The sequence below is a fragment of the Petromyzon marinus genome, assembly GCF_048934315.1.
Source record: "Petromyzon marinus isolate PM22_M1 ecotype Great Lakes invasive population chromosome 77 unlocalized genomic scaffold, UKy_Petmar_22M1.pri1.0 chr77_unloc.1, whole genome shotgun sequence".
Classification (NCBI taxonomy): Eukaryota; Metazoa; Chordata; class Hyperoartia; order Petromyzontiformes; family Petromyzontidae; genus Petromyzon; species Petromyzon marinus.
In genome coordinates, this window is record NW_027422621.1 from 145,542 (window position 1) to 158,754 (window position 13,213).

A 13,213-nucleotide genomic window follows, 5' to 3' on the forward strand; every position below is an offset into this window, starting at 1 on the left:
ACATCCCCCCTCATTAGCATAGCCCCATCCCCCTCATTAGCATAGCCCATCCCCCTTCATTAGCATAGCCCCATCCCCCTCATTAGCATAGCCCCATCCTCCTCATTAGCATAGTCCCATCCCCCCTCATTAGCATGGCCTCATCTCCCCCTCATCAGCATAGCCACATCCCCCTCATTAGCATAGCCCCATCCCCCTCATTAGCATAGCCACATCCTCCTCATTAGCATAGTCCCATCCCCCCTCATTAGCATGGCCCCATCCCCCCTCATTAGCATAGCCCCCCCGCCATTAGCATAGCCCCATCCCCCCTCATTAGCATAGCCCCATCCCCCCTCATTAGCATAGCCCCATCCCCCCTCATTAGCATAGCCCCATCCCCCCTCATTAGCATTGCCCCATCCTCCTCATTAGCATAGCCCGATTCCCCTAATTGGCATAGCCCGATCTCCCTTGATTAGCATAGCCCCATCTCACCTCATTAGCATAGTCCATCCCCCCTCATTAGCATAGCCCCATCCCCCTTCATTAGCACAGCCCCATCCCTACCATTAGCATAACTCCACCCCCCAGCATTAGCATAGCACCATGAAGTTGTAACGGCCCTTCCCCCGCCGTATCATTAGCATAACCACGCCCACTCCCTGACATTGTCTCCGCCCACTCCCTGACATTGTCTCCGCCCACTCCATTTGTTCGCCCCTCCCCGCCCCGTTACCTCCGCTCATTGTCTCCGCCCACTTCCGCTCATTGTCTCCGCCCACTTCCGCTCCCCCTCCACCCCCACACAACTCCCCCTCAACTGCCCCCCCCCCTTGCCCCCCCTCCTTCCACCACCCCCCCACCTCACCCCCACCCCCCGCGCATGCGCAGTGCGAGCCTCAGGCGCCGCGGCTCCTTGTGATGGCGGCGGGCACTGTGGGGGAGGCGAGAGGTGAGGTGACGAGGTGAGGAGACGAGGTGGTGAGGAGACTAGGTGGTGAGGTGACGAGGTGAGGAGACGAGGTGGTGAGGAGACGAGGTGGTGAGGTGACGAGGTGAGGAGACGAGGTGGTGAGGAGACTAGGTGGTGAGGTGACGAGGTGAGGAGACGAGGTGGTGAGGAGACGAGGTGAGGAGACGAGGTGGTGAGGAGACTAGGTGGTGAGGTGACGAGGTGAGGAGACGAGGTGGTGAGGAGACGAGGTGGGTGGTGAGGAGACGAGGTGGGTGGTGAGGCGAGGGTGAGGAGACTAGGTGGCTAGGGGGTGAGGTGACGAGGTGACGAGGTGAGGAGACGAGGTGAGGAGGTGACGAGGTGGTGAGGAGACTAGGTGGTGAGGAGACTAGGTGGTGAGGCGAGGGTGAGGAGACTAGGTGGCTCGGGGGTGAGGAGACGAGGTGAGGAGACGAGGTGGTGACGAGGTGGTGGTGAGGGTGAGGAGACTAGGTGGCTAGGGGGTGAGGTGACGAGGTGAGGAGACGAGGTGGTGGTGAGGTGGTGGTGAGGGTGAGGGGACGACGAGGGTGAGGAGACTAGGTGGCTAGGGGGTGAGGAGGTGACGTGACGAGGTGGTGAGGGTGAGCAGACGACGAGGGTGAGGTGGTGAGGGTGAGGAGACGAGGTGGCTCGGGGTGAGGAGGTGACGAGGTGAGGGTGAGGAGACGAGGTGGCTAGGGGTGAGGAGGTGAGACGTGGTGAGGAGACACGGGGTGAGGGGGTGAGGTGACGAGGGGTGATGTGGTGAGGACGAGGAGCTGGTGGTGAGGAAGACGAGCTGGTGTTGGTGAGGAGTTGGTGAGGAAGACGAGGTGGTGAGGAAGACGAGGTGGTGTTGGTGAGGAGGTGGTGAGGAAGACGAGGTGGTGTTGGTGAGGAAGACGAGGTGGTGTTGGTGAGGAGGTGGTGAGGAAGACGAGGTGGTGAGGAAGACGAGGAGGTGGTGAGGTGGTGAGGAAGACGAGGTGGTGAGGAAGACGAGGAGGTGGTGAGGTGGTGAGGAAGACGAGGTGGTGAGGAAGACGAGGAGGTGGTGAGGTGGTGAGGAGGTGGTGAGGAAGACGAGGTGGTGTTGGTGAGGAGGTGGTGAGGAAGACAGCTGCCATGGCGGCCCATAAACCCACCGAGTGGGTGAGCGCGGTCATACAGCGGTTTGATGAGCAGGTGAGTGAACATCAACAACATCATCAGCATCATCAACATCATCAGCAGCAGCATCATCATCAGTATCATCAGCAGCAGCATCATCATCAGCAGCAGCATCAACATCAGCAGCAGCATCAACATCAGCAGCATCATCATTATCAGCAGCAGCATCATTATCAGCAGCAGCATCATCAGCAGCATCATCAACATCATCAGCAGCATCATCAACATCGTTAGCATCATCAGTATCATCAGCAGTATCATCAGCAGCATCATCAGCATCAGCAGCAGCGTCATCAGTAGCATCATCAGCAGCAGCGTCATCAGTAGTAGTAGTATCATCAGCATCAGCGTCATCAGTAGCAGTGTCATTCATCACCAGCATCATCATCAGCATCATCATCAGCATCAACATCATCAGCATGATCAGCATCATCACCAGCCATCAGCATCGTCGCCAGCATCATCAGCAGCAGCGTCATCAGCAACAGCAGCAGCATCATCAGTAGCAGTGTCAGCAGCATCATCATCATCAACAGCATCAGCAGCAGTAGCATTATCATCAGTAGTAGCAGCAGCAGCAACATCATCAGCAGTGTTATCATCAGCAGTGTCATCAGTAGCAGCATCATCAGCAGTAGCAGTGTTATCATCAGCAGCAGCAACATCAGCAGCAGTGTCATCAATAGCAGTGTCAGGATCATCATCAGCAGCATCAGCAGCAGCATCATCAGCAGCAGCATCATCATCAGTAGCATCATCAGAATCATCATCAGCATCATCAGTAGCAGTGTCATTCATCATCAGCATCATCACCAGCATCATCAGCAGCAGCAACAACATCATCAGCAACATCAGCAGCAGCATCATCAGTACCAGCAGCATCATCAGCAGCAGCATCAGCAGCAGCATCAGCAGCAGTAGCATTGTCATCAGTAGCAACATCATCAGCAGTAGCAGTGTTATCATCAGCAGCAACATCAGCAGCAGTCATCAGTAGCAGTGTCAGGATCATCATCAGCAGCATCAGCAGCAGCATCATCAGCAGCATTATCATCAGCAGCATCAGCAGCAGTATTAACAGCATAATCAGCAGCGGCAGCATCATCATCAGCATCATCATCATCAGCATCATCATCAGCACCATTAGTAGCAGCATCGTCATCAGCAGCAGCATCAGTAGCAGCATCGTCATCATCATCAGCAGCATCATCAGCAGCAGCATCATCATCAGCAGCATCGTCATCAGTAATAGCATCGTCATCAGCAGCAGCAGCATCAGCATCAGTACCAGCATCGTCATCAGCAGCAGCATCATCAGCAGCAGAAACGTCATCAGCATCATCAGCAGCAGAAACATCATCATCAGCATTAGGATCAGCATCAGCAGCAGCAGCGTTAGGATTATCATCAGCATCAGCAGCATTAGGATCAGCAGCAGCAACATATCAGCAGCATCATGATCAGCAGTAGCATCAGCAGCAGTAGTGGTAGCAGCATTATCAGCATCATCCTCAGTATAATCATCAGCATCATCGGCATCAATATCTTCAGTATAATCAGCATCATCAGCATCATCATCAGCATCAATATCATCCTCAGTATAATAATCAACATCATCATCAGCATGTGTGTGTGTATGAGTGTCTGTGTGTGTGTGGCTGTTTGTGTCACTGTGTGTCTGTGTGTGTGACTGTGAGTGTGTGTGACTGTGTGTGTGTGTGACTGTGTGTGTGACTGACTGTGTGTGTGTGACTGTGTGAGTGTGACTGTGTGTGAGACTCTGTGTGTGTGACTGTGTGCCTGTGTGTGTGTAACTGTGTGTGTGTGACTGTGTGTGTGTGTGACTGTGCTGTGTGATTGTGTGTGTGAGACTGTGTGTGTGACTGTGTGTGTGTGTGACTGTGTGTGACTGTGTGTGTGACTGTGCTGTGTGTCACTGTGTGTGTGAGACTGTGTGTGTGTGTGACTGTGCTGTGTGTGACTGTGTGTGTGACTGTGTGTGTGTGACTGTGTGTGTGACTGTGCTGTGTGTGACTGTGCTGTGTGAGACTGTGTGCGAGTAGGAGCGCTGTAATGGGAAACGCAGTAATGGGTTCCGTATGTGGGGACAAACAAGGCCACTTCCTGAACTAAACACACACACAGTGACACACACACATACACACACATACACACATACACACACATACACACACATACACATACACACACATACACACACATACATACACATACACACACAGTGACACATACACATACATACACACATACATACACACATACACATACATACACATACATACACACATACACAGTGACACATACACATACATACACACATACATACACACATACACATACATACATACACACACATTCATACACATACACACATACACACAGACATACACACACACATGTACACAAAGATCCCCCGTATAGCCTTAACAGACTGTAGGGACAAGTGCTGTTAGCGAGCACCTATGAAGGCCGGAACGGTACACGAGGGGGTGGGTGGCCAGCACCACGCCCGACCGCCTTTGTCTCGTGTCTCGTGACAATGTTTACACACCGCACCAGGTACTCATTTGAGGCTGAGTCGACCTAGGGGAGGCCCGGGACCGGTTCAGATAATTGTCATTGGTGTTGGCCGTGAGCGGGAATCGAACCCGTGTCGCCAGGTTCATAGCGCAGCGTGCTAACTGCTACACTATCGCTCCCCACACATACATACACATACACACACTCATACACATACACACTCATACATACACACACATACACATAACAACAACAGCCATTCCCCACTAAGTGGCGGTGACGTCACCACGACGCTTGTGCCAGGCCATGTGTACCTTGAGGCCACGTGAAGTGTCGAACGCCCGCTGGCAGGAGGTCACGGGGCAGACCCAGGTGCCACGGGTCGACTGACTGAGATGATTGGCTGATGCACCACCTGTGCCCCCTACTGTGCCAACCTGCTGCGTTTTAGTCATCCGGCGCTCCAATCGTTGTTGTGAGCGTCGCTCCTCCGCCCTCCGTTGTTGTTGGAGGGCGACTACCTCCAACTGTCCAGTAGCGTCCTTCACGAGCCTCCTCCACAGAGGCCGATCTTGACACCGCTGGTACCAGTCATCGGCAAGTCCACTCAGCTCCACGTCCTCCTGTACCACGCCACTCCATCTCTTCTCTAGCCCGTGCCGCGCCCGTCTAGCCCCCTCGATCCGGCCGAACAAAAGCTGTTTCGGCATGCGGTGGCTGGGCATGCGGGCTACATGACCCAGCCAACGCAGCCTTGCCCGCCGAAGGAGCTCACCGATGGGACTTTGCCCAGATCTTTCAAGGATTTGTGAGCTCCTGACACAATCCAGTCTGGTTAAACCCATGATGGATCGTAGGCAGGCCAGCCTAAATGTTTCTAACCGGCGAAGATGTTCCATTAGGGGGGTCCACGTTTCGCAAGCGTGGAGAAGGGAGGGAATGACCGTGGCCGAGAAGACCTGAAGCTTCGTGCGGAGCAACAGACCAGGTAGCTTCCACACAGCGTTACTGAACCCGTCCAGTGGTCCAGACTGTTGTTGTGATGTCATGTAGGGCAGTCTGTGCACAAACGCCACCCTCCCTCAGCATTTCGCTTGGGAGATCATCTCTACCCGGTGCCTTTCCTGGTCTCAGACTCCGGATCGCCTTCAGTACTTCCTCAACAGATGGCACCTCAGCCAGCCACGGGTCCCGCAGGATTGGAAGGATGCGCTGGTGGTCCCCCTCTTCAAGAAGGGGGACCGCACAGACTGTAACAACTACAGGGGCATCTCACGCCTCAGTGTGCCGGGAAAGGTCCTGGCAAGGATTATTCAAAATCACCTTGCCAGGCACGCTGAGGAGAAGCTTTGCGGAGCCCCAATGCGGTTTCAGGAAAGGGCGGTCCTGCACAGATGCCATATTTTCTGTTTGTCTGCTACAGCAGAGGTGTAGGGTATTCCAACAAGACCTACATCTCTGCTTTATTGACCTGGTCAAGGCCTATGATACCATCAGTAGGCCTGGGCTCTGGGTTGTTCTTCGTGCTTTTGGAGTACCTGACCCCCTGCTCACGATCATTAAGGACCTTCATGATGGTGAGCGGGCCCGGGTAAAACTACGTGGCCGGGAGTCAGAGCCATTCCCTGTACACCTTGGGGTGCGACAGGGATGTCCTCTGGCTCCCACATTATTTAACATCTATTTTGACCAAATAGTTCGTGAAGCCTTCAATAGCTGTACCGGGGGAATCTCCATTTGGTACAGATATAATGGAAGGCTGATCAATGCCCAGGTGCGGTCAAGGGATGGCTCCCTATTGGCCAACCACGTTATGTATGCTGATGATTTGATAATAGCTGCTTATTCAGAGGAGGAGTTGGAGACGCTGCTGCTGCTGAGACTGGAGCGTGCCACTAAGAGGTGGGGCCTTACCATCAGCCCCACCAAAACTAAGCACCTGCCTGGGTATTTTGTACCATCGGACACTCCACCCCCACAACTCCCAATCGGTGATGGGGCAGTTATGGAGAGAGTGGAGAGTTTCCCATACCTGGGCAGTGTGCTTATGACTTTAACAGCAGAGGTCTCCGAATCAGTCGAGCGGCAAATATCTTTTCATCGGTTGCGTAACGCTGTGTGGAAGCTACCTGGTCTGTCGCTCCGCACTAAGCTTCAGGTCTTCTCGGCCACGGTCATTCCCTCCCTTATCTACGCTTGCGAAACGTGAACCCCCTTAATGGAACATCTTCGCCAGTGAGAAACATTTAGGCTAGCCTGCCTACGATCCATCCTGGGTTTAACCAGGCTGGATTGTGTGAGGAGCTCACAAATCCTTGAAAGATCTGGGCAAGGTCCCATTGGTGAGCTCCTCCGGCAGGCAAGGCTGCGTTGGCTGGGTCATGTAGCCCGCATGCCCAGCCACCGCATGCCACAACAGCTTTTGTTCGGCCGGATCGAGGGGGCTAAACGGGCGCGGCACGGGCTAGAGAAGAGATGGAGTGATGTGGTACAGGGGGACGTGGAGCTGAGTGGACTTACCGATGACCGGTACCAGCAGTGTCAAGATCGGCCTCTGTGGAGGAGGCTCGTGAAGGACGCTACTGGGCAGTTGGAGGTAGTCGCCCTCCAACAACAACGGAGGGCGGAGAAGCGACGCTCACAACAACGAGCGGAGCGCCGGGTGGCTAAAACGCAGCAGGTTGGCACAGTAGGGGGCACAGGTGGTGCATCAGCCAGTCATCTCAGTCAGTCGACCCGTGGCACCTGGGTCTGCCCCGTGACCTCCTGCCAGCGGGCGTTCGACACTCCACGTGGCCTCAAGGTGCACATGGCCTGGCACAAGCGTGGTGGTGACGTCACCGCCACTTAGTGGCGAATGGCGGTTGTTGTTGTGTATTTATGAGTGTATGTGAGTGTGTGAGTGTATACGTGAATAGGTGTGTGTGTATGTACGTCTGCGTGTGTGTATTTACGTGTGTATGTGAGTGTGAGTATGTATGTGTGTGAGTAGGTGTGTGTATGTACGTGAGTGCGTGTGTGTGTTTACGTGTGTATGTGAGTGAGAGTATGTGTGTGAGTAGGTGTGTGTATGTGTGTGTGTATTTACGTGTATGTGAGTGTGAGTATGTATGTGTGTGAGTAGGTGTGTGTATGTACGTGAGTGCGTGTGTGTGTTTACGTGTGTATGTGAGTGTGAGTAGGTGTGTGTGTATGTACGTGTGTGTGTGTTTACATGTGTGTGTGTTTACGTGTGTATGTGTGAGTAGGTGTGTGTGTGTGTACGTGTGTGTGTGTTTACGTGTTTATATGCGTGTGTGTGAGTAGATGTGTATGTACGTGTGTGTGTGTATTTATGAGTGTGTGTGAGTGCGTGCGAGTGTGTATGTGCGCGTGTAGGTGCGCGTGTATGTACCTGTGTGTATTTATGTGTGTATGTGAGTGTGAGTAGCTGTGTGTGTATGTACATGTGTGTGTGTGTTTACGTGTGTATGTGAGTGTGAGTAGGTGTGTATGTACGTGTGTGTGTGTATTTATGAGTGTATGTGCGTGCGTGCGAGTGTGTATGTGCGTGTGTATGTGAGTGTGAGTATGTATGTGTGTGAGTAGGTGTGTGTGTGTGTGTGTTTACGTGTGTATGTACGTGTGTGTGTATATTTATGAGTGTGTGTGTGTGCGAGTGTGTATGTGCACGTGTCTGTGTGTGTACGTGTGTGTATGTGCGTGTGTCTGTGTGTGTGTGTGCGTGTGTGTCTGTGTGTATATTTATGAGTGTGTGTGAGTGTGTGCGAGTGTGTATGTGCGTGTGTCTGTGTGTGTACGTGTGTGTACGTGTGTGTGTCTGTGTGTACGTGTGTCTGTGTGTGTGTGCGTGTGTGTGTGTGTGCGTGTGTGTGTGTGTACGTGTGTGTGTACGTGTGTGTGTACGTGTGTGTCTGCGTGTGTACGTGTGTCTGTGTGTGCGTGTGTGCGTGCGTGCGTGCGAGAGACCCCTTGGAACCGCAAAGAGCTTGCCGGTTCTTCGAATTGTGACTCACACGGCCATCCGCTCGCTCTCTCAGCTGCCCATCAAGGCGGGACTCCAGAACACTCACAGCAAAGTGAGCACGGAGCACAACAAGGAGTGTCTCATCAACCTGTCCAAGTATAAGTTCTCGCTGGTGGTGAGCGGACTCACCGCCATCCTCAAGAACGTCAACAACTTGGTGAGGAGGAGCTCTCGCTCGCTCACCAGCTCACCGGCTGGCACGCTCGCTCACCTACTCACTCACCTACTCACTCACTCACACACTCACATGCTCACCTACTCACACGCTCACCTACTCGCTCAAACGCTCACCTACTTACTCGCTCACACGCTCACCTACTCACTCACCCACCCACTCACTCACTCATCAACCTGTCCAAGTATAAGTTCTCGCTGGTGGTGAGCGGACTCACCGCCATCCTCAAGAACGTCAACAACTTGGTGAGGAGGAGCTCTCGCTCGCTCACCAGCTCGCCGGCTGGCACGCTCGCTCACCTACTCACTCACCTACTCACTCACTCACACACTCACACGCTCACCTACTCACACTCTCACCTACTCACACGCTCACCTACTCACACGCTCACCTACTCATACGCTCACCTACTCACTCACTCACACACTTGCACGCTCACCTACTCGCTCACCTACTCGCTCACTCACTCGCTCACATGCTCACACGCTCACCTACTCACTCGCTCACCTACTCGCTCACCTACTCACTCGCTCACACGCTCACACGCTCACCTACTCACACGCTCACCTACTCACACGCTCACCTACTCATACGCTCACCTACTCACACGCTCACCTACTCACACGCTCACCTACTCACACGCTCACCTACTCACTCGCTCACCTACTCACTCGCTCACACGCTCACACGCTCACCTACTCACACGCTCACCTACTCATACGCTCACCTACTCACTCGCTCACACACTCACACGCTCACACACTCACACGCTCACCTACTCACTCACTCACACACTCGCACAATCACTCACACACACTCACACACACTCACACACTCACTCACACACTCACACGCTCACCTACTCATACGCTCACCTACTCACTCGCTCACACACTCACACGCTCACCTACTCACTCACTCACACACTCGCACAATCACTCACACTCACACACACTCACACAAACTCACTCACACACTCACACACTCACTCACTCACTCGCACAATCACTCACTCGCACAATCACTCACACATTCACTCACACATTCACTCACTCGCACAATCACTCACACACACTCACACACACTCACACACTCACTCACACACTAACACGCTCACTCACTCACTCGCACAATCACTCACTCACTCACACACTCGCACACACACTCACACACTCACACATTAACTCAGTCACATCATTCACTCACACACTCACTCACCCACTCACCCACACACTCACCCACACACTCACCCACACACTCGCCCACACACTCACTCACTCATCAACCTGTCCAAGTACAATTTCTCCCTGGTGGTGAGCGTGTGGTGAGTGATGGTGGTGAGCGTGTGGTGAGTGACGGTGTTGAGCGTGGTGTGGTGAGTGACGGTGTTGAGCGTGGTGTGGTGAGTGACGGTGGTGAGCGTGGTGTGGTGAGCGTGTGGTGAGTGACGGTGGTGAGCGTGTGGTGTGGTGGTGAGCAGGGCAAGCGACATGTCAACGCTAGTGTGGAGATGGAGCGGAATCTGCATCTCTCCCAGCTCATCATTCTGGACACGCTGGAGAAGTGTCTGGCAGGGGTGAGTGGCACGCTCACCAATATCACGCTCACCACACCACGCTCACCACCGTCACTCACCACCGTCACTCACCACCGTCACTCACCACACCACGCTCACCACACCACGCTCACCACCGTCACTCACCACCGTCACTCACCACCGTCATTCACCACGCTCACCACCGTCACTCACCACCGTCACTCACCACCGTCACTCACCAACATCACACTCACCACCGTCACTCACCACACCACGCTCACCACACCACGCTCACCACCGTCACTCACCACATCACGCTCACCAACATCACACTCACCAACATCACACTCACCCACATCACACTCACCAACACCACGCTCACCAACATCACACTCACCACACCACGCTCACCACCGTCACTCACCACACCACGCTCACCACACCACGCTCACCACCGTCACTCACCACACGCTCACCACACCACGCTCAACACCGTCACTCACCACACACTCACCAACATCACGCTCACCACCGTCACTCACCACACACTCACCAACATCACACTCACCAACATCACACTCACCAACATCACACTCACCCACATCACACTCACCAACATCACACTCACCCACATCACACTCACCACATCACACTCACCCACATCACGCTCACCACCGTCACTCACCAACATCACACTCACCAACATCACACTCACCAACATCACACTCACCAACATCACACTCACCAACATCACACTCACCAACATCACACTCACCACCGTCACTCACCAACACCACACTCACCAACATCACGCTCACCAACATCACGCTCACCAACATCACACTCACCAACATCACACTCACCAACATCACACTCGCCAACATCACACTCACCAACATCACACTCACCAACATCACACTCACCACCGTCACTCACCAACACCACACTCACCAACATCACACTCACCAACATCACACTCACCAACATCACACTCACCAACATCACACTCACCAACATCACACTCACCCACATCACGCTCACCACCGTCACTCACCAACATCACACTCACCAACATCACGCTCACCAACATCACACTCACCAACATCACGCTCACCACACCACGCTCACCAACATCACACTCACCAACATCACACTCACCAACATCACACTCACCAACATCACGCTCACCAATATCACGCTCACCCACATCACACTCACCAACATCACGCTCACCAACATCACGCTCACCAACATCACACTCACCAGCATCACACTCACCAACATCACACTCACCAACATCACGCTCACCCACTTGGTGTGTCCGTGTGTCCATCTGTGTGTCTGTGTGTCCGTGTGTGTGTCCGTCCGTGTGTCGGTGTGTCTGTGTGTCCATCTGTGTGTCTGTGTGTCCGTGTGTGTGTCCGTCCGTGTGTCCGTGTGTCCATCCGTGTGCCGGTGTGTACATCTGTGTGTCCGTGTGTCCATCTGTGTGTCTGTGTGTCCGTGTGTCTGTGTGTCGGTGTGTCCGTGTGTCCGTGTGTCGGTGTGTCGGTGTGTCTGTGTGTCCATCTGTGTGTCTGTGTGTCCGTGTGTGTGTCCGTCCGTGTGTCCGTGTGTCCATCCGTGTGCCGTTGTGTACATCTGTGTGTCCGTGTGTCCATCTGTGTGTCTGTGTGTCCGTGTGTGTGTCCATCTGTGTGTGTGTCCGTCCGTGTGTCGGTGTGTCCGTGTGCCCATCTGTGTGTCTGTGTGTCCGTGTGTCCATCCGTGTGCCGGTGTCTACATCTGTGTGTCCATGTGTCCATCTGTGTGTCTGTCCGTCCGTGTGTGTGTCCATCTGTGTGTGTGTCCGTCCGTGTGTCCGTGCGTCCATCCGTGTGTCCGTGTGTCCATCTGTGTGTCTGTCCGTCCGTGTGTCCGTGCGTCCATCCATGTGTCCGTGTGTGTGTCCATCTGTGTGTCTCTCCGTGCGTCCGTCCGTGCGTCCGTGTGCCGGTGTGTCGGCGTGAGCAGCAGCCCAAGGACACGTCGCGTCTGGACGAGTCGATGCTGGTGAAGCAGCTACTGCCCGAGATCTGCCTCTTCATCCACCAGCCGCGCGACGGCTCCGGCGGCGGCGGCTCCGGCGGCGGCTCCGGCGGCGGCTCCGGCGGCGGCTCCGGCGGCTCCGGCGGAGGCTCCGGCGGCTCCGGCGGCGGCGGCGGCGGCTCCAGCGGAGGTTCCGGCGGCTCCGGCGGCGGCGGAGGCGGCGGCTCGGGCGCTGCCGGAGCCGTCGCCGGAGCCGGCGGCGGAGGGGGCGGAGGGGGCGGAGGAGGCGGAGGAGGGGGAGGCGGCGGAGGCTGCGGCGGCGGTGGCGGCTGCGGCGGCGGCGGCGGCGGCGTCGGCGGGGGCGGCGCCGCCATCTCGGGGCCGGCTCTGGCCGCCCAGCTGCGCTCCTCGGCATCCAAGGTCCTCTTCTGCCTCTCGTGCAACAACTTCAACGCCGTCTTCAACCGCACGGCCACCAGGTGGGCGGGCGGGCGGGCGGGCGGGGCACGCGGGGCCATTCAGGAGGTCCGGTGGAGCGGCTCTGGCTCCTGCCACCATGAGGGGTGGACAGTCCTCTACTCGGGGCAGCAGACTGCCAAACAACAGGGTGTGGGTCTTCTTCTGAACAAAAGAATGAAGGGGGCGTGGGAGCGTGGCGGTGAGGTGTGGGAAGCTGTAAGCCCCAGGCTACTTTGGGCTCGCCTTCCCGTCAACCGGAGGCGAGGAGTGGTGGTCGCGATTACTTATGCCCCCACCGAAGACGAACATCCGTGGAGG

The 13,213-nt window shown here is 55.1% G+C and overlaps 1 protein-coding gene across 1 annotated transcript in view; it reads left to right on the plus strand.

The window, feature by feature from the left end:
• Positions 1–843: 843 nt before the first annotated feature.
• Positions 844–13,213, plus strand: part of NF1 (neurofibromin 1) — a 331,965-nt gene continuing 319,595 nt past the window's right edge. The window contains exons 1-6 of the mRNA XM_076058585.1: positions 844–1,899; positions 2,029–2,143; positions 8,710–8,853; positions 10,352–10,447; positions 12,422–12,688; positions 12,740–12,915. Of these exons, the coding sequence (XP_075914700.1) occupies positions 2,084–2,143; positions 8,710–8,853; positions 10,352–10,447; positions 12,422–12,688; positions 12,740–12,915 (743 nt within the window). The 5' untranslated portion in view covers positions 844–1,899; positions 2,029–2,083. The remainder of the gene's footprint in view (positions 1,900–2,028; positions 2,144–8,709; positions 8,854–10,351; positions 10,448–12,421; positions 12,689–12,739; positions 12,916–13,213) is intronic.